This window comes from Phyllobates terribilis, unplaced genomic scaffold (assembly GCF_046119375.1).
Source record: "Phyllobates terribilis strain yellow unplaced genomic scaffold, ASM4611937v1 Scaffold_7__3_contigs__length_470593459, whole genome shotgun sequence".
NCBI lineage: Eukaryota > Metazoa > Chordata > Amphibia > Anura > Dendrobatidae > Phyllobates > Phyllobates terribilis.
In genome coordinates this window covers 114393857-114420195 of record NW_027362767.1, presented here as the reverse complement: position 1 = coordinate 114420195, position 26339 = coordinate 114393857, and the positions used below count along the sequence as shown (strand labels likewise).

Genomic DNA, 26339 nt, shown 5'->3' with positions numbered 1-26339 from the left:
TGAAGTGTCAGCTCTTGTCTGGAGACAAGGTGGATAGGGGAGGGGTAAGATAGAAGAGGAGCTTTGGGAGGAATGGTCAATATTCTGTTTATATTTTCCTGACTTAAATATTTCCCTGACAAGTGTTTTCCCATTTAGTATGCAAGTATCATCTTTAGTGAGGAAGACATTGGATGTAGCAATCCTAGGAGTCAATATTGACTCTTTAAAGAGGTTGTCCACTACTTTTTCATTAATGACCTAGCCTTAGGTCATCAATGTCTGATTAGTTGGGGTCTGACACCCAGCACTCCCGCCAATCAGCTATCGGTGACAGCCGATCAGACATTGATGACCTATCCCAAGGATGAATCATCAATGAAAAAGTAGTGGATAACCTATGTAACTAGCCTTACCGCATGACTTAGGATAAGAAGCCAAACCAGAACACTCCATTTGCAGACACGTGATTCGGATTGTTTGCCCTTCGTCAGTGTAAAGCAGGAGGTCTAATTTGGCTTGGAGAGAGGCATCTGACAGAGCATCTAGGGGGAATCGTTTCTCCTTCTGGAGAGTGCCAAGCCAACTTAAGTAGACATATAGGTCATATAATGTTCCTCAGGGAAATTATATATGAAAACTAGATGGTGGCCCGATTCTAAAGCATCGGGTATTCTAGAATATGTATTCGGCCGACAGGGCGCAATCAGCAGAGCGGTGTTTAAATTTGGCGCCAATATCGCTGATTGGTTGCAGCCGCCGGTCGCGACCAATCAGCGAATCGTATTAGCGGGGAGCGGCGCCGCCGTTCGGGGTACTTATGCTGCGGGTTGTCAGCTCTCACACAGAGCTGACACCCGCATGTGATCGCGGCGGCGCTCAGCGTGAGCCCGCCCGATCACTGTGCCATACATATACTTCTCTTTGCGGGAATGCTGCTCCCGTAGAGCAGTACATGTACGGCACACGTCGGGAAGGGGTTAATAGCAATAGGCAGAGCTTCTTTCCACCCGCGGCTGTCAGAGGCACATGATGGCTAATTGAATCACTGTCATGTGTAGGGAAATATGCAGGCTCCACCCCCCCTTCTTTAATTGACAGCTCTGGCTTCTTGCCGCCCCATGGTGCTCTGAGCGCCTCTACTTAGTTATTCTTTGCTGACAGAGTCCCTTTTAAGTGTCAACATAGCTTGTTCCTAGGAGGTAAATTTAACTTCCATGTAAATTATGAGTTATTTTTCAGGTGAACTCTGAATTTACAAAGATATCATTTATGCTTTTTTACTTACTTACTGTCTTTTTTTGTTTTTCTTTTGATAGGTAGCAACCAAAACCCGTGTTTATATTTTTGACATTCTTCTCTTGGGACCAAAAGTTTTCAAGAATGGACTTCAAATGGTGCTTGAAGACAAAGGCATCCTAAAGGTTCTTATTTGTTTCTTTCTCTTTATATATCAATAAGTCAACTATAAAATAAAAATGAAGTTGTTGTGTTTTAGTTGCTTCCCTGATCAGTGAAATCACCATTGATGGTCTTTTACTAGAACTTTGCTCCTTCCTATTTTCTTATAAATTTTAATTTTAGAGAAACTCCTAAAGCCACAATCCATATAACTGGACAAACGCGTATAACTATAAATAACACACACAAAAAGGATTTTTCACAGGCCGAATAAAATATATCTAATAAGTTTATTTATACAAATATAAATACAGGAATATTAAAAGCATTTGTATATAATGAGACAACATAGGTGATGATGGGTACACCTTGGAAGGAAATGCTTATGCTATGCATGCTATATACAGCCATGGCCCAAAGTGTTGGCATATTTGAAATGTTCCAGAAAAAGAAGCATTTCTCTTAGAAAATTATTGCAATTACACATGCTTTGTTATACACATGTTTATTTCCTTTGTGTGTGTTGGAACAATACAAAAAAACTGGAAAAAAAAGGCACATTAGACATAATTTCACACACAACCTTATCCACCATCCAGACTATCCTGCATTGCAACCTTTCATTAATTTTTCTCTGCCATCCAGGGAGATTAGCTACAGTGCCATGGGTTGTAAACTTCTTGATTATGTTCAGCACCAAGGACAAAGGAACATCAAGATCTCTGGAGATGGACTTGTAATCTTGAGATTGTTGATAATTTTTAGACAATTATGGTTCTCAAGTCCTCAGACAGTTCTCTTCTCCTCTTTTTGTTCTCCATGCTTAGTGTGACACACACAGACACAAAATGCAAAGATTGAGACAACTTCTTACATTTTTATCTGGTTTCAGGTGTGATTTTCATATTGCCCACACCTGTTACTTACCACATGGGAGTTTGAATGAGCATCATATGCTTGAAACAAAGTTGTTTACCCACAATTTTGGAAAGGTGCCAACAATTTTGTCCAGACCATTTTTGGGGTTTTGTGTGAAATGATGTCCAATTTGCGTTTTTTTCTGTGTTTTTCTGGAAAAGGAAATAAACATGTGTATAACAAAACATGCATAATTGAAGTATTTCTACCAGAAAATTATTGCATTTTCTGGAACAATTTGAAGGGTACCAACACTTTCGGCCATGACTGAATGTGTATGCGATCAGCGCGGTCATATGTGCGTCCACTTTTCCCTTGTTTCCATCTACACAATCATTACCTCTTATCCATTTGCATGTGGTGTAAGCTTCTTCTTGGTTGAAATTTATATGTCATAGCGGTGGATTATCATTTATATACAGTACAAACCAAAAGTTTGGACACACTTTCTCATTTAAAGATTTTTCTGTATTTTCATGACTATGAAAATTGTACATTCACACTGAAGGCATCAAAACTATGAATTAACACATGTGGAATTATATACTTAACAAAAAAGTGTGAAACAACTGAAAATATGTCTTATATTCTAGGTTCTTCAAAGTAGCCACCTTTTGCTTTGATGACTGGTTTGCACACTCTTGGCATTCTCTTGATGAGCTTCAAGAGGTAGTCACCGGAAATGGTTTTCACTTCACAGGTGTGCCCTGTCAGGTTTAATAAGTGGGATTTCTTGCCTTATAAATGGGGTTGGGGTCATCAGTTGTGTTGTGCAGAAGTCTGGTGGATACACAGCTGATAGTCCTACTGAATAGACTGTTAACTGCTTTTTTCTTGCCATAATACAAATTCTAAGTAAAGAAAAACGAGTGGCCATCATTACTTTAAGAAATGAAGGTCAGTCAGTCCTTAAAAATTGGGCAAACTTTGAAAGTGTCCCCAAGTGCAGTTGCAAAAGCCATCAAGCACTGCAAAGAAACTGTCTCACATGAGGACTGCCCCAGGAAAGGAAGACCAAGAGTCACCTCTGCTTCTGAGGATAAGTTTATCCGAGTCACCAGCCTCAGAAATCGCAGGTTAATAGCAAATCAGATTAGAGACCAGGTCAATGCCACACAGAGTTCTAGCAGCAGATACATCTCTTCAACAACCGTTAAGAGGAGACTTTGTGCAGCAGGCCTTCATGGTAAAAGAGGTGCTAGGAAACCACTGCTAAGGACAGGCAACAAGCAGAAGAGACTTGTTTGGGCTAAAGAACACAAGGAATGGCCATTAGACCCGTGGAAATCTGTGCTTTGGTCTGAGGAGTCCAAATTTGAGATCTTTGGTTCCAACCACCGTGTCTTTGTGCGACGCAGAAAAGGTGAACGGATGGACTCTACATGCCTGGTTCCCACCATGAAGCATGGAGGAGGAGGTGTGATGGTGTGGGGGTGCTTTGCTGGTGACACTGTTAGGGATTTATTCAAAATTGAAGGCATACTGAACCAGCATGGCTACCACAGCATCTTGCAGCGGCATGCTATTCCATCCGGTTTGCGTTTAGTTGGACCATCATTTATTTTTCAACAGGACAATGACCCCAAACACACCTCCAGGCTGTGTAAGGGCTATTTGTCTTAGAAGAAGAGTGATGGGGTGCTACGCCAGATCACCTGGCCTCCACAGTCACCAGACCTGAACCCAATCGAGATGGTTTGGGGTGAGCTGGACCGCAGAGTGAAGGCAAAAGGGCCAACAAGTGCTTAGCATCTCTGGGATCTCCTTCAAGATTGTTGGAAGACCATTTCCGGTGACTACCTCTTGAAGCTCATTAAGAGAATGCCAAGAGTGTGCAAAGCAGTCATCAAAGCAAAAGGTGGCTACTTTGAAGAACCTAGAATATAAGACATATTTTCAGTTGTTTCACACTTTTTTGTTAAGTATATAATTCCACATGTGTTAATTCATAGTTTTGATGCCTTCAGTGTGAATGTACAATTTTCATAGTCATGAAAATACAGAAATTTCTTTAAATGAGAAGGTGTGTCCAAACTTTTGGTTTGTACTGTATATATTCATCTTTAAGCATTGTTATTATTTGTTCGACTATTTTCTTTATGGGGCTCCTCTCTTAATCACACTTTTTTTCCTTTTTTTATTTTTTTTATTTATGTATATTGATACATTTAAACCTCTTGACTGGCCTCTTTTTTTCCTATTCTAATACCTGCCTTATTTTTGATTCTGAAGCGTTACTTTGCCTATCTTTTATATGCTGGTTGTCCAGTGCGAGTTTATTGTTCCAGTCATGTAACTGCGCAATCACATGATCGATTTCCTACTTTGACAAGTGGATTGCTGCTGCTTGCTGCCTCCTCTTGTATTGATTGTATCTAAACATATGACCCACTAATGAACTTTACCACCACATCACATGTACCACGGTAACAGATGCAATGGGGCAATTGCCTCTATTCCATTGACTCTTGACACTTTAAATAGCCATCACACCAGCACCCTGTCACCCCTAGATGAAGCATTTCAGTGCAAAACGAGCATCGGGTGTGGTGGGTCCCTGGACATATATCCCAAAGTTAACATTTCTCTGCTTATACTTCTATGAATATTTAATACACTGCTCAAAAAAATAAAGGCAACACTTAAACAACAGAATATAACTCCAAGTAAATCAAACTTCTGTGAAATCAAACTGTCCACTTAGGAAGCAACACTGATTGACAATCAATTTCACATGCTGTTGTGCAAATGGAATAGACAATAGATGGAAATTATTGGCAATTATCAAGACACCCTCAATAAAGGAGTGGTTCTGCAGGTGGGGACCACAGACCACATCTCAGTACCAATGCTTTCTGGCTGATGTTTTGGTCACTTTTGAATGTTGGTTGTGCTTTTACACTCGTGGTAGCATGAGACGGACTCTACAACCCACAGAAGTTGCTCAGGTAGTGCAGCTCATCCAGGATGGCACATCAATGCGAGCTGTGGCAAGAAGGTTTGCTGTATCTGTCAGCGTAATGTCCAGAGGCGCTACCAGGAGACAGGCCAGTACATCACGAGACATGGAGGGGGCCGTAGGAGGGCAACAACCCAGCAGCAGGACCGCTACCTCCGTCTTTGTGCAAGGAGAAACAGGAGGAGCACTGCCATAGCCCTGCAAAATGACCTCCAGCAGGCCACAAATGTGCATGTGTCTGCACAAACGGTCAGAAACTGACTCCATGAGGGTGGTATGAGGACCCGACGTCCACAGATGGGGTTGTGCTCACAGCCCAACACTGTGCAGGACGCTTGGCATTTGCCGCAGAACACCAGGATTGGCAAAGTCGCCACTGGCGCCCTGTGCTCTTCACAGATAAAAGCAGGTTCACACTGAGCACATGTGACAGACGTGACAGAGTCTGGAGACTCCGTGGAGAGCGATCTGCTGCCTGCAACATCCTTCAGCATGACCAGTTTGACAGTGGGTCAGTAATGGTGTGGGGTGGCATTTCTTTAGAGGGCCGCACAGTCCTCCATGTGCTCGCCAGAGGTAGCCTGACTGCCATTAGGTACCGAGATGAGATCCTCAGAACCCTTGAGAGACCATTTGCTGGTGCGTTTGGCCCTGGGTTCTTCCTAATGCAGGACAATGCCTGACTCATGTGGCTGGAGTGTGTCAGCAGTTCCTGCAAGATGAAGGCATTGAAGCTATGGACTGGCCCGCCCGTTCCCCAGACATGAATCCGATTGAGCACATCTGAGACATCATGTATCAAAGGCACCAACGTTACGTTGCACCACAGACTGTCCAGGAGTTGGCAGATGCTTTAGTCCAGGTCTGGGAGGAGATACCACAGGAGACCATCCGCAACCTCATCAGGAGCATGCCCAGGCATTGTAGGGAGGTCATACAGGCACGTGGAGGCCACACACAATACTGAGCCTCATCAGGAGCATGTCCAGGCGTTGTAGGGAGGTCATACAGGCACGTGGAGGCCACACACAATACTCAGCCTCATATTGACTTGTTTTAAGGACATTACATCAAAGTTGGATCAGCCTGTAGTGTGTTTTTCCACTTTATTTTTGGGGGTGACTCCAAATCCAGGCCTCCATTGGTTAATAAATGTGATTTCCATTGATGATTTTTGTGTGATTTTGTTGTCAGCACATTCAACTTTGTACAGAATAAAGTATTCAATGAGAATATTTCATTCATTCAGATCTAGGATGTGTTATTTGAGTGCTCCCTTTATTTTTTTGAGCAGTGTATATTGTATATATGGGAATATTTATCTGTTTATTGAATTGCCTCAGGTGGATGGTATTAGTGTATGTATACGTATACATGTGTTTTGATATTTTGGCTATGTGAGTGCTAAAGTAGATTTTGTCCTTGCCATACTTCTAAGTTTTTTGCTCTGTTTATTTGAATCCAGTGCATCATCTAATGCCATTTTATGAGCCACATCAGCATTCTGTGTCAATAATTTTGGGGCTTTTATGATAAACTCTGCAAATCAATAATAGTTATTATGTTATACAATGGTGTGAGAAAGTGTTTGCCCCTTCCTGATTTCTTATTCTTTTACATGTTTGTTACTTAAATGTTTCAGATCATAAAACAAATTTAAATATTATACCAAAATAACACAAGTAGCACAAAATTCAGTTTTCAAATGAAGGTCTTTATTATTAAGGGAAAAAGAAATCCAAACCTACAGGGCCCTGTGTGAAATAGTGATTGATTCTCCCCCCTCCCCCCACTTAAAACATAAACCACAGTTAATTTATCACATCTTGGGGAAGCTGAATTCAATTTCCCTAGCCACACACAGGCCTGATTACTGCCATGCCTGTTCTCAATCAAGAAACCACTTAAAAATAGGACCTGCCTGACAAAGTGAAGTAGACCAAAAGATCCTCAAAAGCTAGACATCATGCTGCAATCCGAAGAAATTCAGGAACAAATAAGACACAAAGTGATTGATTGAGATCTATGAGTCTGGAAAAGGTTATAAAGCCATTTCTAAAGCTTTGGGACTCCAGCAAACCACAGTGAGAGCCATTATCCACAAATGGAGAAAACATCGAACAGTGGTGAACCTTCCCAGGAGTGACCAGCCGACCAAAATTACCCCAAGAGCTCAGAGACAACTCATCCAAGAGGTCACAAAAGACTCCACAACATCCAAACAACTGCAGGTCTCACTTGCTTTAGTTAAGGTCAGTGTTGATGACTCCTCCATAACAAAGAGACTGGGCAAAAATGGCATGCATGGCAGAGTTCCAAGATGAAAACCACTGCATGAGCGAAAAGAACATAAAGGCTCGTCTCCGTTTCACCAGAAAACATCTTAATGATAGTTACATAGTTTTTAAGGCCGAAAAAAGACAAGCGTCCATCCAGTTCAGCCTATTTCTTGTGCACTGCAGCTATTCCGCAGCGTTGATCCAGGGGAAGGCAACAAAAAACCATGAGGTATAGGCCAATTTACATCATTGAGGAAAAATTCACTTCCCGACACCAATCTGGCAGTAAGATTAAATCCCTGGATTAATTAACTAAGCATAAGATGTAATTTTATTGTTCTCAAGAAAGGCGTCCAGGCCTCTCTTGAACTCATTAAGTGAGTTGGACATCACCACTTCCTCTCCCAGAGAGTTCCAGAGTCTCACGGCTCTGACCGTAAAGAATCCCCTTCTATGCTGGTGCAGGAACCTCCTTTCCTCCAGACGCATAGTGTGCCCCCTCGTCTTTGTCACCATCCTTGGTATAAACAGGTCATGGGAGAGATCTCTGTACTGCCCCCTGATGTATTTATACATGTTTATGAGGTCTCCCCTAAGCCTTCTCTTTTCCAATGTAAATAGGCCTAATTTTGACAACCTCTCTGGGTATTCTAGTCCCTCCATTCCCTTTATTACCTTAGTCGCCCTCCTTTGTACCCTCTCTAGCTCCAATATGTCTTTCCTGAGCACCGGAGCCCAGAACTGTGCACAATATTCTAAGTGCGGCCTTACCAGCGCTTTATACAGAGGAAGAACAATGTTCTCATCATATGCCCCTATTCCTCTTCTGATGCATGCCATGACTCTATTTGCCTTCGCAGCTGCTGCCTGACACTGGGCACTCCAATTTAATTTGCTATTAACCAAGACGCCCAGGTCCTTCTCCATGTCAGATTTCCCCAACGGTTTCCCATTTAATATGTATGGGTGACTGCTGTTTTTCTTTCCCATGTGCATGACCTTACATTTATCGGCATTGAACCCCATTTGCCATTTTTTGGCCCAACTCCCCAATTTATCTAAATCCTCCTGTAGCTGTGCCCTGTCCTCATCTGTATTAACTACTTTACAAAGTTTAGTATCATCTGCAAATATTGCTATTTTACTATGCAACCCTTCCACTAGATCATTAATAAATATATTAAATAATATAGGGCCCAAGACAGACCCTTGAGGCACCCCGCTAGTAACCCTGACACACCCTGAGCTTACTCCATTGATAACCACCCTCTGCTTTCTATCACTCAGCCAGCTATTTACCCACTTGCACACATTATCCCCCAGACCAAGCATTCTCATTTTATATACCAACCTTTTGTGTGGCACGGTATCAAACGCTTTGGAGAAGTCAAGGTATACAACATCCACTGACTCTCCCCGGTCCAGCTGTGAGCTCACCTCCTCGTAGAAGGCCATCAGGTTTGTTTGGCAGGAGCGATCCCTCATGAATCCATGTTGATATGGAGTTAGACAGTTATTATCATTAAGATATTCTACAATAGCATCTCTAAGAAATCCTTCAAACAATTTACCCACAACAGACATTAAGCTGACTGGTCTATAGTTCCCAGGGTCACTTTTAGACCCCTTTTTGAATATTGGTACCACATTTGCTTGGCGCCAGTCTAGTGGGACAGTCCCTGTCCATAAAGAGTGCTTGAATATAAGATACAGCGGTCTGTCTATCACATTACTTAATTCTTTTAGTACCCGGGGGTCTATGCCATCTGGGCCTGGTGACTTGTCTATTTTGATATTATTTAGGCGTTTCTGAACTTCCTCCTGGGTTAGGTGGGTGATATTTAGCAGAGGGTTTACTTTATCACTCTGCATTTCCTCCGATAAATTGTTTTCTTTTGTGAAAACAGTGGAGAAGAAGCTATTGAGTAGGTTTGCTTTACCCTCATCGCCCTCTATGATTTTACCCAGGTTATTTTTCAATGGGCCAACTCCATCAGTTTTAATCCTTTTACTGTTTATATAGTTAAAGAACAGTTTGGGATTTGTTTTACTTTCCTTGGCAATTAGTCTCTCTGTCTCCTCTTTTGCTATTCTTATTTGTATCTTACAGATTTTGTTTTTTTCCCTATAAGATATTAGCGCTTCCTCGCTGCCTTCTTGTTTAAGTTTACCGAAAGCCCTTTTTTTGTTTTTCATTGCCCTCTTGACTTCCTTATTTAGCCACATTGGCTTCCTCCTATTCCTAGCCCTTTTATTCCCATAAGGTATGTACCTTCTACAGTGACTATGTAGGACTGTTTTGAAAATGTCCCATTTTCTATCCGTGCTCCTATTACTAAAGATACTATCCCAGCCTATAAGGTGAAGGGCATCTCTTAGCTGATCAAACTTTGCCCTCCTAAAGTTCAGTGTTTTTGTGACTCCCTTGCTGGGCACCCTACTGAAGCACATGTGGAATTGTATAATGTTGTGGTCACTATTTCCCAGGTGCCCCCCGACCTTCATCTCAGTTATTCTGTCTGGCCTGTTAGTTAATATTAAGTCTAAAAGGGCCGTCCCTCTAGTTGGTTCCTGCACAAGTTGTGACAAATAATTGTCTTTGATAATTGACAGAAACCTGTTTCCTTTCTGAGATCTACAGCTTTCGGTTTCCCAGTCTATATCGGGGTAGTTGAAGTCCCCCATAATAAGCACCTCATTATTTTTTGCTACTTCGTCTATTTGTCTCATTAATAGACTTTCCGTGGCTTCTGCTATATTTGGTGGTTTATAACAGACTCCTATGATAATTTTATTATTGTTTTTTGCCCCATGTATCTCCACCCATAAGGACTCGACCTCCTCATTTCCCTCCCATACATCCTCCCGTATTGTAGGCTTTAGACACGTCTTTACATATAGACAGACTCCACCCCCTTTCCGACTTCTTCGATCCCTTCTAAACAGACTGTAACCCTGTAAGTTAACTGCCCAGTCATAGCTTGCATCTAACCATGTCTCGGTTATTCCCACTATGTCATAGTTACCTGTAGATATTTCTGCTTCCAGTTCATCCATCTTGTTTGTCAGGCTCCTGGCATTTGCTAGCACGCAGTTTACACGATTTTGTTTTGTTCCAATCTTCTCCCTGTGGATTGTATTAGAAATTTTCTTACCTCCCTTCCAAGTATCTTGTCTTGGACCTTCTTTGTCGCACTTCATATCTTTCATTAGTATGTTCTCTGGTTGCATGTTCGTGTCCGGCGTTTTTCTTCCCATCCCCTCTTCTTCTAGTTTAACGCCCTCCTGATGAGTGTTGCGAGTCTCCTGGCGAATGTGTGTTTCCCGGGTTTGTTGAGGTGTAGTCCGTCTCTGGCAAGGAGTCCGTCATAGAGGTAATTCACACCGTGGTCCAGGAATCCAAATCCTTGTTGTCTGCACCATGATCTCCAAGACTTTTAGCTGAATACTCTGTGGACTGACCAGACAAAAGTTGAGCTTTTTGGAAGGTGTATGTCCAATTACATCTGGCATATAAGTAACACAGCATTTGAGAAAAGAAACATCATACCAGCAGTAAAATATTAAGTTGGTAGTGTGATAGTCTAAAGCTTTTTTGCTGCTTCGGGACCTGGAAGGCTTGCTGTGGTAAATGGAACCATGAATTCTGCTGTCTACCAATAAATCCCGAAGGAGAATGTCCGACTATTTGTTCGTGACCTCAAGCTGAAGCGCACTTGGGCTATACAGCAGGACAATGAGCCAAAACACACCAGCAAGTTCACCTCTGAACGGCTTAAGAAAAACAAAATGAAGACTTTGGAGTGGCCTAGTCAAAGTTCTGACCTCAATCCGATTGAAATGATGTGGCATGACCTTAAAAAGGCGGATCATGCACGGAAACCCTCCAATGTGGCTGAATTACAACAATTTTGCAAAGAAGAGTAGCCAAAATTCCTCCAGAGCGTTGTTAAAGACTCATTGGCAGTTATCACAAACGCTTGATTGGGCATTAGGTTTAGGGGGTGTGGTAGATCGATCACTCAGCTGCACACGGAGGTAGACACAGGTACGCAGTCTCTTTAAATCTTTGGTTGATTTATTGTAATGCTGCATAAACCAACCTTTAGTCCATAAAAATAAACACAGCCCACTGGGCAAAACAGGAAAACAAAGCAAAAATGGTAACACATAGAACACAGTCCTTGGAGTAGCTGGGATTCACCTGCTGAGAGTTCAGCAACTCCACATGGTTCAAACACAAGCTCCCTTCTGGAGCTTACTTCTCCAGACATTGAACCCTGAATGCCTCAGCTGGCCAGTATTTAAACCTCCCCAGACCACACCCTGGGGAGGAGATATGGAGAACAAACTCCCACCCACTCTGTGGTTGTTCTCATAAAAACACGCCCTTTGGAAATGGAGACTTAACTCCTCCTTGCACATAACATGCTGGAGGAAACATAATGGTTTCAATTCACTGACGCCCATAGCCTCAGGGAAACATATCTCCCCTCCACCACTTTACCAGTGACTTTGCCACAGGGGCAATTACTTTTTCATACAGGTTTGTATTTCTTTTTCCCTTAATAATAAAAACCTTAATTTATAAACTGCATTTTGTGTTATCTTTGTCTAATATTTTAAATTTGTTTTGTGATCTGAAACATGTAAGTGTGACAAAGATGCAAAAGAATATGAAATCAAGAAGGGGGCAAACACTTTTTCACACCACTGTATATATACTATGACCGTGTAGGATATTGCCATTTCCTTTCCACGTGTGCACAGTTTTAGTTTAGAAGGACCTTCCACCAGTTTGAGCATATCAGACGGACAGTGCACCGGGCAAACCTACATGACTGAAAGCCGCAGGCATTTGTTGAAGTAAAGTTCATTTTCTCCTGGATGCTGGAAATTCAGTACTGTGGCCAGGCACCTGCTGTTAACCTGCAGATATAGGGTCAACATGAAGGTTAATGTATTTTTGGACCTGACAGGTTCCCTCTTGAGGGGTTAACCGAAGCAACTCCAATTGCTGCTATTAGAGGCAGGTGCTGACTGTATAACACAGCCAGCTTCTGCCAGGAAGGATCCAGGCTCATCTCCTGAGCCTGCATGAAAGTTAAGAATCCGACATAATGCAAACTGTTATGTCATATGTTGGGAAGAGGTTAATCCACGATTGACATGTAGAATAAAGGAGTTTTTCATCTTCATCGGTCTCCACTAATATAATAAGCTCAGGCGTTACTCGTCCTACACAGGTCCTGAGCTGCCTCACCACTGTTGCGCCAGTCTTTGCCGATCGGCTGCAGTGCCGTACGGCAGTGTTGGACCTGGGGAATGTGAGTAACATGAGTTTTATTATTTTAACTTGTTGAAAGCATATCAGGATGAAAAACTTGTATCTGAAAAACCTCTTTAAATATTTCAGGTTTTTATAGTTGCAACAAAAGTGATTTGTTGTTGCAGAAATTTCTGCAAATAATAACAGTTTGAAGTGCTGATTAAATTCTGAATTATTATTTTTTTTTTTCTGAGACCTTTTTTGTCAATGGGAACGTTTGAGGGCTTGATTACTGAGTGATGCCATTCTTGGGTGCTTATGACACTCTGAACACTTTTCATTGCATTTTTGAGGGAAGTTTAGCTATTGAATAATTTTTTATATATTTTTTCTCTTTATGTTGTTTGCTGTATGGGTCAATTTATTTTATTATTTTATAACAAAATTATGTTCTCATATGGCTAGGGTTCACAGGAGGACCAAGATGGTAGCCATGGGGGACTTCAGCAGGGCATGACAAACAATCAGCACCCCATGTTCACACCACGGGGAGCTGATGGAAGAAAGGTTGCACGCTCTGGCAATCACGTCATTTAAGTGCCGCTTTCAGTGATGGATGGACTGCAGAATTGAAATGGTTAAACAGCAGCAATGTGAGCTAGCTCTGGTCACTGCTGATACAGTAACATTTGTCGGATGTGGTGCGTGTTCAGCTCCTGAGCCCGCTCCATTTATGAGGACGAGACGTACATACTAGTGTCCGCAATCAGGATGGGGTAAAAAGGGAGTAATATTACATTGATATCACTTGTTTTTAGCTTTCCTTTTTATACATCCGAAAATGTGATTTGTATTTGCAGCTTGATGTATTGCCTTTATGGTATGTATGACAACGTCATTTTTGTATTTTATGGTGGGACCACCACATGTCAGACCTCTATTGGGATATCCCTTTATCTGACTCAAATCCCCAATAATGTTATCTAATTACCTGGCTGATAGTCACCTTCTGTCTGTTAACGGAATTGATTGCTTGCAAATAAAAATCATTTCTGTAATATTTTTTCAAATGAAGATTAAAAAAATAGTTTCTTGTTTTTAGGTTGTTCATGACTGCCGCTGGCTGGGGAATTTTTTGTTCCATAAATACAGTGTGGTACTCGCCAATGTCTTTGACACACAGGTATGTTTTTAATACTAATGCACAAGCGAAATGCATAAATATAATAAATAAGGATATGTAGTATTCCCATGACTATAATTACAGGTGCTTCTCACAAAATTAGAATATCATCAAAAAGTTAATTTATTTCAGTCCTTCAATACAAAAAGTGAAACTCCTATATTATATAGTCATTACACACAGAGTGATCTATTTCATGTGTTTATTTCTATTAATGTTGATGATTATGGCTTACAGCCAATGAAAACACAAAAGTCATTATCTCAGTAAACTGTAAGCCATAATCCTCAACATTAACAGAAATAAACACTTGAAATAGATCCCTCTGTGTGTAATGACTCTATACAATAGATCCCTCTGTGTGTAATGACTCTATATAATAGATCCCTCTGTGTGTAATGACTCTATATAATAGATCACTCTGTGTGTAATGACTCTATATAATAGATCCCTCTGTGTGTAATGACTCTATATAATAGATCACTCTGTGTGTAATGACTCTATATAATAGATCACTCTGTGTGTAATGACTCTATACAATAGATCCCTCTGTGTGTAATGACTCTATATAATAGATCACTCTGTGTGTAATGACTCTATATAATAGATCCCTCTGTGTGTAATGACTCTATATAATAGATCCCTCTGTGTGTAATGACTCTATATAATAGATCCCTCTGCGTGTAATGACTCTATATAATAGATCCCTCTGTGTGTAATGACTCTATATAATATGAGTTTCACTTTTTGTATTGAAGAACTGAAATTAACTTTTTGATGATATTCTAATTTTGTGAGATGCACCTGTACATAATAATAAAAAAAAATATTATAAAATAGGGAAGTTTAAAAATCTATGTCTAAAGAGAAGCTGTCACCAGGTGAAAAGTGGGCAGTTTTTGCTTTTATTTTACTCCCACTGCTCCCCTGAGTATTCATATTTTTGTTTGTTTTTTAATCCGCCATACAGCTTCAGAGATATGGCCCTTTTTATTAAGTGCTATTTTTTCCCAAAGGGCGCGTCTCACGGGATTGTCTGTGGGCGCGTCTCACGGGATTGTCTGTGGGCGCGTCTCACGGGATTGTCTGTGGGCGCGTCTCACGGGATTGTCTGTGGGCGCGTCTCACGGGATTGTCTGTGGGCGCGTCTCACGGGATTGTCTGTGGGCGCGTCTCACGGGATTGTCTGTGGGCGCGTCTCACGGGATTGTCTGTGGGCGCGTCTCACGGGATTGTCTGTGGGCGCGTCTCACGGGATTGTCTGTGGGCGCGTCTCACGGGATTGTCTGTGGGCGCGTCTCACGGGATTGTCTGTGGGCGCGTCTCGCGGGATTGTCTGTGGGCGCGTCTCACGGGATTGTCTGTGGGCGCGTCTCGCGGGATTGTCTGTGGGCGCGTCTCACGGGATTGTCTGTGGGCGCGTCTCACGGGATTGTCTGTGGGCGCGTCTCACGGGATTGTCTGTGGGCGCGTCTCACGGGATTGTCTGTGGGCGCGTCTCACGGGATTGTCTGTGGGCGCGTCTCACGGGATTGTCTGTGGGCGCGTCTCACGAGATTGTCTGTGGGCGCGTCTCACGGGATTGTCTGTGGGCGCGTCTCACGGCGTTCTCTGGGGGCACGGCTCACGGCGTTCTCTGGGGGCGCGGCTCACGGCGTTCTCTGGGGGCGCGGCTCACGGCGTTCTCTGGGGGCGCGGCTCACGGCGTTCTCTGGGGGCGCGGCTCACGGCGTTCTCTGGGGGCGCGGCTCACGTGGTTCTCTGGGCGCGGCTCACGGGGTTCTCTGAGCGCGTCTCACGGGATTGTCTGTGGGCGCGTCTCACGGGATTGTCTGTGGGCGCGTCTCACGGGATTGTCTGTGGGCGCGTCTCACGGGATTGTCTGTGGGCGGGGCTCACGGGATTTTCTGGGGGCGGGGCTCACGGAATCCTCTGGGGTCGGGGCTCACGGAATCCTCTGGGGTCGTGTCATTTCCCTGTTAGTGGCACTCCCTTCGTAAAAACCCTAAGAATTAGGACCAAATATAGAGGCCCATATCTGTGGAACTGTATGGCGGATTTAAGAAAAAGCCAAATACTTCAGGGAGCAACAGGAATCAAAAAAGGACAAAACTGACCACTTTTAACCTATTAACACGTCCTGTATAAAAGGAGTCTGTCACCCCAGAAACACTATTTAAACTGACCACATGGTGAAAAAGGGGATTTAGCTCCTATAAAATCAAATCATGTAAAAATCGTACTTTTTGGTGTAATAAATAATCCCTTTGATGTGTTTAAAAAGTAGTTTGTCCGATATGCCCATCAGGGTGTTCAGTGCACCCTTCAGAGGGCCAAGCATGCGGTTCACCATTCCTCCTCTTGGCCGCCATGTATGCTGATTGAAAGCACCCACTTGGTTAGAGGCAGCGTTATCTGAAGAAGAATGGCATGAGCGCACACAGTGTTACTGGAGGAGAGCGCAGCCCTCTACAGCGAATGCTCGCTACACTGACTGGCGTGTCAATCAACCTATACAGGAGTGGCAATGTATGGTAATACAAGGGCACAATGGTGATCTGAGTGCTTGGGCATGCCAAGGCTGCACCGAACACCTTTATTTCCATATTAAACTACTTTTTATGCACATCAAAGGCAACAGCTAAAATAGTGTTTCTGGGGTGACAGACCTGTACAGTGCAAATTGTAAGCGGGTGTATGCAGCGGGCTCACGGGGAGAGCCGTGCAGGTAATGGCTGTGTGTTACAACCAGCATCTGCCTCTAAGAATTGTTAACCTGTTAAATCCTGCTGTCAAACACTGACAGCGGCATTTAATACACGCCGGTATGAGGGCGCGTCATTCCATGCACCCATCAGCGCGCCCTGTCTGTTGAAGACCCCCGTGCTTGTCATTATGGGGCTCCACTGAAACTCAGAGGAGATTGTGATTTTCACTATATGCCGCGATGCTGTAGCATTTCTGTATATAGCACAAGTGATCATTCATTTCAACAGAGCATTGAAGAGGAGGGGGGTGAAACGCGTTGGGGTTAGGGATGATGGATGTATAGGGAAACCATTAAGCTAGGTATTCCCCTGGTGGGATTTATCTTGACGTGACAAGCTATCCATTATGTGTACATTAATATTGTTATTATCTGCAGACACTTTGACCTTTCTTGCAAGTCATTTGTGTGACATACTGAGATATATTTTTGGCATGTATTTACTTTGCACTTTGATCACCTTAGCATAGATATTATTCATGTGAATTTTCCTCCCCTTTCTGTATCCTGGGTATATACTATATAATTATATTCCTGCGCCTGCTGACAAAGTATTCTCTGATACATGTCTGTGACTATTGAATTTATCCACTTTTTACACTAATGGGGTGTTGTTAATTCGTGTATGTTTGGGATCAGAGTAGTTACTTATTAGGGTGACGTAGGAATACAGTGAGGGGGGCACCACATTGTTTTATTAAGGTGCCAGCCTCTGCGGGCAGGTAGGGATGAGTTTAGGGTCTTCTCCCTCCCCCTTCATTATTTAGTGGATAATTTTGTCCCTTCGTCTGTGCTCTTTCTCTGATTGTGTCTTTGTATTGCCCTTGATTTTAAAGGTACTTAATGAAGATATTTAGTTTTTTTTTTGCAAAATAGAGCACGTCACTTCTTTCAGCGTTTTTTACCCATTGGAAGTAATTGCTGAATTAGGTTTGAGATTGAAAAATACCTGTGGCCCAGGGAGGTGTGAAATTGAACAATCTCTGAGCAACTCAATGGCAGACCATAGTGTGAAAGTAAATAGTGTCCTACAAACTCAATGCACTGTCAGTGTCTTAGGTAAACTATTCCTGAACAATTCACCTGCCCCACTATTATAACAGAATGAGATTTACTTTCCCTGAACTCTATATACATGCATAAAAGAGACAAAAGGATAGTGAAAAAAATGCACTAAAAAACAAGCAAAAAAGCAAGAAAAATCCTGAACAACGTACTGGCAAGAGATCAGGTTTTGCTGCAGTTCTGCTGCAGAAAAAAAATGCTGAAAAAAGCATGTGTGAGCATAGCCTTATTCTTTATCTTCTACTGGTTGTGTTCACAAATGCCAACACAACAGTAATTAAAAAAAAAGAAATGGAAGGTCTTTCTTTTTCCAGTTCCTTTACTCTCGCTCACCTTGAGTTGACAGATCAGGTGGCTGAATTCACGAAATGTAGCTGCCTCTGCCGGTCGCTGACCAGCACCAAAAATGTATGTTGCTAGGATCACGAACACCTAGTGTTCAGACAAGGGTGTTACTTTCTGATTTTTCTCAGAAAAGAAGAAAGGAAAAATGATTCTGCTCATGTAAGACCATCTAATATGACTACAACAGTCACTTCCACTGCGTCTGCTCCAATCTACTTTCCCTCTTTCAAGTCTATGGTGATCCAGCAAAAACAGATGCAAAATGAGTGAAACATGAGGAAAACAACGGCTTGGGATATCCAGATTCCATATCCCTCCGCTACCTTTCCTGGGTGAGATATATTTCCAGCAGCCTAGAATGTATATGGAGGGAATCTTGGAGGACGGAGCAGTCCCCAACCACTTGTCACTGTCTATACTTTAGAAAATGATTTTTTTATTAATACAATCTTAGTCCTCTTATTTTATTAGGACGGCACTGAAATCCCATACTGAATCTATCGATTATGATTTTTTTAGGTAGCCGACGTCTACCTTTTCTCAATGGAAACGGGCGGCTTTCTTCCCAATCGCACAAGTACATCTAAAGAATGTTTGACTCGATATCTCAACTTGTCACCCTCAAAAGTTTCTTTCTTAAAGTACAAGCAAACAATAATGAAGGTTAGTGAGTCTAAAAAGAAGCCACAATTTGTAATATTAATATCTACGTTTGTGACCAGAATGTTATTGTGTTTCTCCATGTCTTCATATCTGAGAAGAACCTAACCCTGTATAATATGCCATCAATGTCAGCACTGGGTCTCCCGGGGCTTGTGTGACATTATGCCAAGTGGGCCTTGAAGGCAATCTGTGACCGTAATTGGGCTGCTGCTCCATCACTACATTCATTTTTCTGAGGGTCTACTTATTTTATAAAGGGATTTTCCAGGTACTGCGCATTATAGGGAACCTGTCATGTCTTATCTGCTATGTAAACTGCCCCCATAGCGTTGTTAGTGATGCAATGTGCATCACTAACACGCTTTTTTCATTAAAATTGGTGCAAATATAATGAGTGTATAACATTTTATACACTTATATCCTACCTGCTCATTCAGTCATAGGGGTGTGATCCTCCTATTCAGTCATGGGCGGGCGCTGCAGTCAGTCAGTGCTGGCGCCGTCCATGTATTTGAATCTTGCTCCCGGCAAGCTTTGAAGTTATGTGGCGCTTGCGCAGTATGACAGTAAAGCTTCCAGCGCGGGGAGCCGCGCGTGTCCAGCTTCACTGCACATGTGTTACATAGCAGATAAGACCTGACAGGTTCCCTTTAAATGGTTTGGCAGATTGTTCGTCTGGCAGATTGTTCGTCTGGCAGCGACCTCGCCCCGCTCTCACTTATACAGGACTGCTTGTTATGCCAACTATTTTTAAAGCAATTGAGCAGAGTCTGCAAAACTCTTAGACCGGTTGCCAGAGTTTCCCAAAATACAGCCGGGAGACCAGTCACCTCAGGCATGGGAACAATCTCAGGATATGTAGGAGGTCATCTAACTCTGCATTGGTGGAATTGCCAGACTTCACACAGGTCTATTTTGTGTAACACTTGTGTGTGTGGTTAAAGAGTTTATTACTAGTATGAAGCCGACATAACTAACTTGTCATCTTCACTTTTTGTTTTCTTTCTAGTGGTTTTCTGAACAGTCCCCAAGATTTCAATTAATATTTGCTTTTCTATTCCTTTGCATATGTGGAGAACAGTAGGTTCTAGTGAGCTGGAACCCGGTTGCTTCTGTATTCTTTTATATCGAGAACTCTAGGTCCTAGTGAGCTGAAACCTTGTGTAAAACCTTACGAAGTGCCAAATTTGGGGTAGAGTGGTGGTGCATGAAGCACATACAACAGATTTTCATGTTTTATATATAATACATATTAATATCTCATTTAGAAATTGATAACTGCAACACATCTCAAAATAGTTGGGTCCAGGCCATGTCCACCATCATGTAGCATCCACTCGTCTCTTTACAACTGTCTGGGAAGTGAGGAGACAATTGCTGGAGATGTGAGAGAGGAATGTTGCCCCATTCTTGTCTGATGTAGGATTCTCACTGTTCCACAGTTCTGAGTTTTTGCCAGATTTTTCATTTCATAATGCAACAAATGTTTTCCATTGGTAAAAGATCTGGACTGCAGGCGGCCGGTTCATTATCCAACCTCTTCAGTGAAGTCATGCTGTTGTGATGGATGCAGTATGGGGTTTAGCATTGTCTTGCTGGAATATGCAAGGCCTTGTCTGAAATAGATGTTGGACAGGAGCATATGTTGTTCTAAAACCTCTAGATGATTCTCAGCACCGATAGTGATGTATAAGCTGCCCATGCCATAGGCACTAATGCCCCCGCCATACCATCAGAGGTATAGACTTTTTAACTACTTAAGCTGAGAAAATCATAGTCCCCTTTGCTTCATCCAAACATGGTTTCCTTGATCAAAATCCTCTGTCACAACCACCTCCGATTAACCCCTTCTCTATTTTAAATGACCGTGATGTTGGTTCCAGAGATACTTGCTCCCCCAGCTTCGTTCTTCTCTACCCCATCCTTTCTCCCCATTACCACCTAACATTATGGACTTTTATTCGACCCAAAAACTGTTTGTTCAGCTCACCTCGTACACAGCTTCACATATTGATCCACGAGTGGTACAAAGACAAGAATCCCGGATTGGAATCAGATTAGTGCTCTGTAATGTCACAAAAGCAAATCAATCTCCAAAAAGAATTGTTCTTAAAGCACTAGTACTTTATATGTGTATAAAACAGGTCATCCTACGCGTTTCAAACCAGCATGTGCTAACCAGGTGTTAAAACCTTTCGAAACTCGTAGTACAGTGCTATTTTTTATCAGATTTTTGTTAGAACCCTCCTGTTAGTTTTTTCTATATTGTGTTTTGCGGTCACGTGACCATCTGCCTTTATATTCCAGCTCTGCCCTTCTGGCTTTGCTGGACTTCAGTGTTGTTTAACTGTTTTGCTAGCCTGGTGCTTCGGTGCCTATTTCTGTCAGTTTGCTTGGTCCTCTGGGACCTCTAGTACTTTTTGTCAGTTTGCCTTTTGTGTTCTACAATTTCTGTTTAGGAGGTGTCCATTTTTGTCCCAGTCCTTAGTTCTTTTAGAGACCCCTCCCTTAATTCTATAGGTCTTCGTTCAGACTAGCCGAGGACCAAGGCGGGTCTGTTCATTAGGAACAGGCAGCCCGTTACATCGTAGGGATTCAGCTTAGTCTTACTATAGGGACAGATTTCCCCTATCTTTCCTTAGTTCTTGTTGCAGATCATAACAGTAAGTCCAGCCCCAAAAAAAACCTAAAAGGAAAGAAATTCGGGGATCAGTATGGTTTCCATCCAGGATTTGGCTCAACGCCTGCAGGGATTGTCTCTGGAGGTGGCCGAGCTTCTGCAACACGTGAGTAGCTGTCCTGGAGCGCATTTTGTCGAACCCAAGGTAGGACTGCCTTATGTTTTTTATGGTAAACTGCAAGATTTTTTTTCCTTTAAAAATGCTTGTTTGTTATATTTTAGTTTGAGACCAAGATCCTCGGGGAATGAATCACAGCGCATTGGTTTTATGTCACTTTTGCGCAATGAACCACAGGGGTGGGCCTTTTCTCTCCAGCCTAATGATCCGTGTTTAAGGTCTGTTGAAGAATTTTTTTCTGCTATGGGGCTATTATATGACGATCCTGATTGAATCTCATCTGCTGAATCAGAACTTAGACGTTTGAATCAGGGGTCTGATGATGTTGTAAATTATTGCACACACTTCAGCAGATGGGCTTCAGAAGTTAAGTGGAATGATTCGGCGCTGAGATGTTTATTTCTTGCTGGTCTGAGTGAAAGGGTTAAGGATTTGCTAATTGCATTCCCTGCACCTGAGACTGCAGGAAGCTATGCAGTTAGCTGTTCTTATAGACAGGAGACTGAGGTGCAGGCTCAATGAGGTAAAGACTCCTGTAATGTCAGGTCCTAGTCCCCAGAAAATCTGCCCTGACGGTGGGGAACCGATGGAGGTTGGGGGGATGTCACTCCGCTCTCAGGAAAAAGAGCGGAGATTCGCCGAGGGATTGTGTCTTTATTGTGGTAAAGCTGACCATTTGATTAAGTATTGTGAGCGTCATTTAAGTAAAGAAGAAAAAAAGGTCAGTTACGCCCGTATAGCTTGTTCACGCTCTGCAGGAGTATTTCTTTCTGGGAGTACTACTCTGCAGGGAGATATGATTGAACTTCAGGTATTTGTGGATTGTGGTTCAACACTTAATGTGATTGATAAAGGGTTTTTGGAAAACCTTAATTTGAAATCCAAACCTTTGTCATCACCTATTTCTGTGGTTGCAATTGATAACACTCCTTTGAAATGTATTACTCACAAGACTGCTGCATTTCCCCTCACTATCAATGGAGTTCACCAAGAAATTTTGGACTTGGTTGTTTTGGATAATTTGCCCTCTCCAGTTGTTCTAGGATTGCCTTGGTTAAAACTGCACAATCCTTTATTGGACTGGTCTACTAATGTGCTTAAGTCTTGGAGTCCGAAGTGCTATGATAAATGTTGTAATGGTCGCATTGCGGCTGTGGAAAAAGGGGAATTACCTTTACCTATTCCAGATTATTGGAGGGTTTTTTCGAAGGAGGAGTCGCAAGTTTTACCTCCTCATAGGGATTATGATTGCGCCATTGAGTTTGTTCCTGGAGCTACTCTTCCCAAAAGTCGCTTGTTTAACCCCTTAAGCCCCGAGGGTGGTTTGCACGTTAATGACCAGGCCAATTTTTACAATTCTGACCACTGTCACTTTATGAGGTAATTACTCTGGAACGCTTCAACGGATCCTCCTGATTCTGAAACTGTTTTTTTCGTGACATATTGTACTTCATGATTGTGGTAAAATTTCTTCGATATCACTTGCGTTTATTTGTGAAAAAATGGAAATTTGGCGAAAATTTTGCAATTTTCAAAATTTGAATTTTTATGCCCTTAAATCAGAGAGATATGTCACACAAAAGAGTTAATAAATAACATTTCCCACATGTCTACTTTACATCAGCACAATTTTGGAACCCAAATTTTTTTTTGTTAGGGAGCTATAAGGGTTAAAAGTTGGCAAGTGATTTCTCATTTTTCCAACAAAATTTACAAAACCATTTTTTTTAGGGACCACATCACATTTGAAGTCACTTTGAGAGGTCTTTATGACAGAAAATACCCAAAAGTGACACCATTCTAAAAACCGCACCCCTGAAGGTGCTCAAAACCACATTCAAGAACTTTATTAACCCTTCAGGTGCTTCACAGGAATTTTTTGAATGTGGAAGAAAAAAATGAACATTTAACTTTTTTCACAAAAATGTTACTTTAGACCCATTTTTTTTTATTTTCACAGGGGTAACAAGAAAAAATGGACCCCAAAATTTGTTGCGCAATTTCCCATGGGCACGCAGATACCCAATATTTGGGGAAAGAACACTGTTTGGGCGCACGGCAGGGCTCGGAAGGGAAGGAGCGCCATTTGACTTTTTGATTGTAAAATTTGCTTGAATAATTAGCGGACGCCATGTTGTGTTTGGAGAGCCCCTGTGTGCCCAAACATTGGAGCTCCCCCACAAGTTACCCCATTTTGGAAACTAGACCCCCTCAAGGCACCTATCTAGATGCATAGTGAGCACTTGGAACCCCCAGGTGCTTCACAAATTGATTCGTAAAAATGAAAAAGTGTTTTTTTTTTTCACTCTTTCATTTTTACGAATCAATTTGTGAAGCACCTAGGGGTTCCAAGTGCTCACTATGCATCTAGATAGGTGCCTTGGGGGGTCTAGTTTCCAAAATGGGGTCACTTGTGGGGGAGCTCCAATGTTTGGGCACACAGGGACTCTCCAAATGCAACATGATATCCGCTAACAAATTGTCGGCTCACATTGTTAGCGGACACCATGTTGCGTTTGGAAAGCCCCTGTGTGCCCAAACATTGGAGCTCCCCCACAAGTGACCCCATTTTGGAAACTAGACCCCCCAATGCACCTATCTAGATGCATAGTGAGCACTTGGAACCCCCAGGTGCTTCACAAATTGATTCGTAAAAATGAAAAAGTGTTTTTTTTTTCACTCTTTCATTTTTATGAATCAATTTGTGAAGCACCTAGGGGTTCCAAGTGCTCACTATGCATCTAGATAGGTGCCTTGGGAGGTCTAGTTTCCAAAATGGGGTCACTTGTGGGGGAGCTCTAATGATTGGGCACACAGGGGCTCTCCAAACGCAACATGGTGTCCGCTAACAATTTGAGCCGACAATTTGTTAGCGGACACCATGTCGCGTTTGGAGAGCCCGTGATGTGCCTAAACAGTGGAGCTCCCCCACAAGTGACCCTATTTTGGAAACTATACCCCCCAAGGATTTTATTAAGGTGTAAAGTGAACATTTTGAACCCAGAGGTACGACACAGAATTTGTTTACATTAGGTCATCATATTGAATAAGTTGTCATTAGTCTTAAGCGCAAGTGCTCGCTACTTGAGTTTGCATCGGGTACTCAGGTATGCACCATGTACAGCGTGTGCTCGAGTCCCTGCTACGCATGTTTCACGGTTATTAGACACCCAAAAAAAAACATGCGGGGATCGCTCGTGCATGGCAGGCAATCCCCGTAAAGTTTTTTTTGGCCACGAAGCATATGGGGCAGAGACTCGAGCATGTCACTCAAATACCCACGATACTCAATGCATACCAGAGCACCCGATGCAAACTCAAGTAGCGAGCACTTACGCTCAACACTAGTCGCCATATCGTCATCTTTTTTTCTTTTGAAAAAAATCCCAACCCCAGCCCTAACCCCAGCCCTAACCCCAGCCCTAACCCCAGCCCTAACCCCAGCCCTAACCCCAGCCCTAACCCCAGCCCTAACCCCAGCCCTAACCCCAGCCCTAACCCCAGCCCTAACCCCAGCCCTAACCCCAGCCCTAACCCCAGCCCTAACACCAGCCCTAACACCAGCCCTAACACCAGCCCTAACACCAGCCCTAACACCAGCCCTAACACCAGCCCTAACACCAGCCCTAACACCAGCCCTAACACCAGCCCTAACACCAGCCCTAACACCAGCCCTAACACCAGCCCTAACACCAGCCCTAACACCAGCCCTAACACCAGCCCTAACACCAGCCCTAACACCAGCCCTAACACCAGCCCTAACACCAGCCCTAACACCAGCCCTAACACCAGCCCTAACACCAGCCCTAACACCAGCCCTAACACCAGCCCTAACACCAGCCCTAACACCAGCCCTAACACCAGCCCTAACACCAGCCCTAACACCAGCCCTAACACCAGCCCTAACACCAGCCCTAACACCAGCCCTAACACCAGCCCTAACACCAGCCCTAACACCAGCCCTAACACCAGCCCTAACACCAGCCCTAACACCAGCCCTAACACCAGCCCTAACACCAGCCCTAACACCAGCCCTAACACCAGCCCTAACACCAGCCCTAACACCAGCCCTAACACCAGCCCTAACACCAGCCCTAACACCAGCCCTAACACCAGCCCTAACACCAGCCCTAACACCAGCCCTAACACCAGCCCTAACACCAGCCCTAACACCAGCCCTAACACCAGCCCTAACACCAGCCCTAACACCAGCCCTAACACCAGCCCTAACACCAGCCCTAACACCAGCCCTAACACCAGCCCTAACACCAGCCCTAACACCAGCCCTAACACCAGCCCTAACACCAGCCCTAACACCAGCCCTAACACCAGCCCTAACACCAGCCCTAACACCAGCCCTAACACCAGCCCTAACACCAGCCCTAACACCAGCCCTAACACCAGCCCTAACACCAGCCCTAACACCAGCCCTAACACCAGCCCTAACACCAGCCCTAACACCAGCCCTAACACCAGCCCTAACACCAGCCCTAACACCAGCCCTAACACCAGCCCTAACACCAGCCCTAACACCAGCCCTAACACCAGCCCTAACACCAGCCCTAACACCAGCCCTAACACCAGCCCTAACACCAGCCCTAACACCAGCCCTAACACCAGCCCTAACACCAGCCCTAACACCAGCCCTAACACCAGCCCTAACACCAGCCCTAACACCAGCCCTAACACCAGCCCTAACACCAGCCCTAACAC

At 43.3% G+C, this 26339-nt stretch overlaps 1 protein-coding gene across 1 annotated transcript in view; it reads left to right on the top strand.

The window, feature by feature from the left end:
• The window catches only part of LOC141152925 (piRNA biogenesis protein EXD1-like), a 117739-nt gene that overhangs the window by 59087 nt on the left and 32313 nt on the right, over window positions 1-26339 (top strand). The window contains exons 7-9 of the mRNA XM_073637565.1: window positions 1299-1403; window positions 13908-13988; window positions 18685-18828. Of these exons, the coding sequence (XP_073493666.1) occupies window positions 1299-1403; window positions 13908-13988; window positions 18685-18828 (330 nt within the window). The remainder of the gene's footprint in view (window positions 1-1298; window positions 1404-13907; window positions 13989-18684; window positions 18829-26339) is intronic.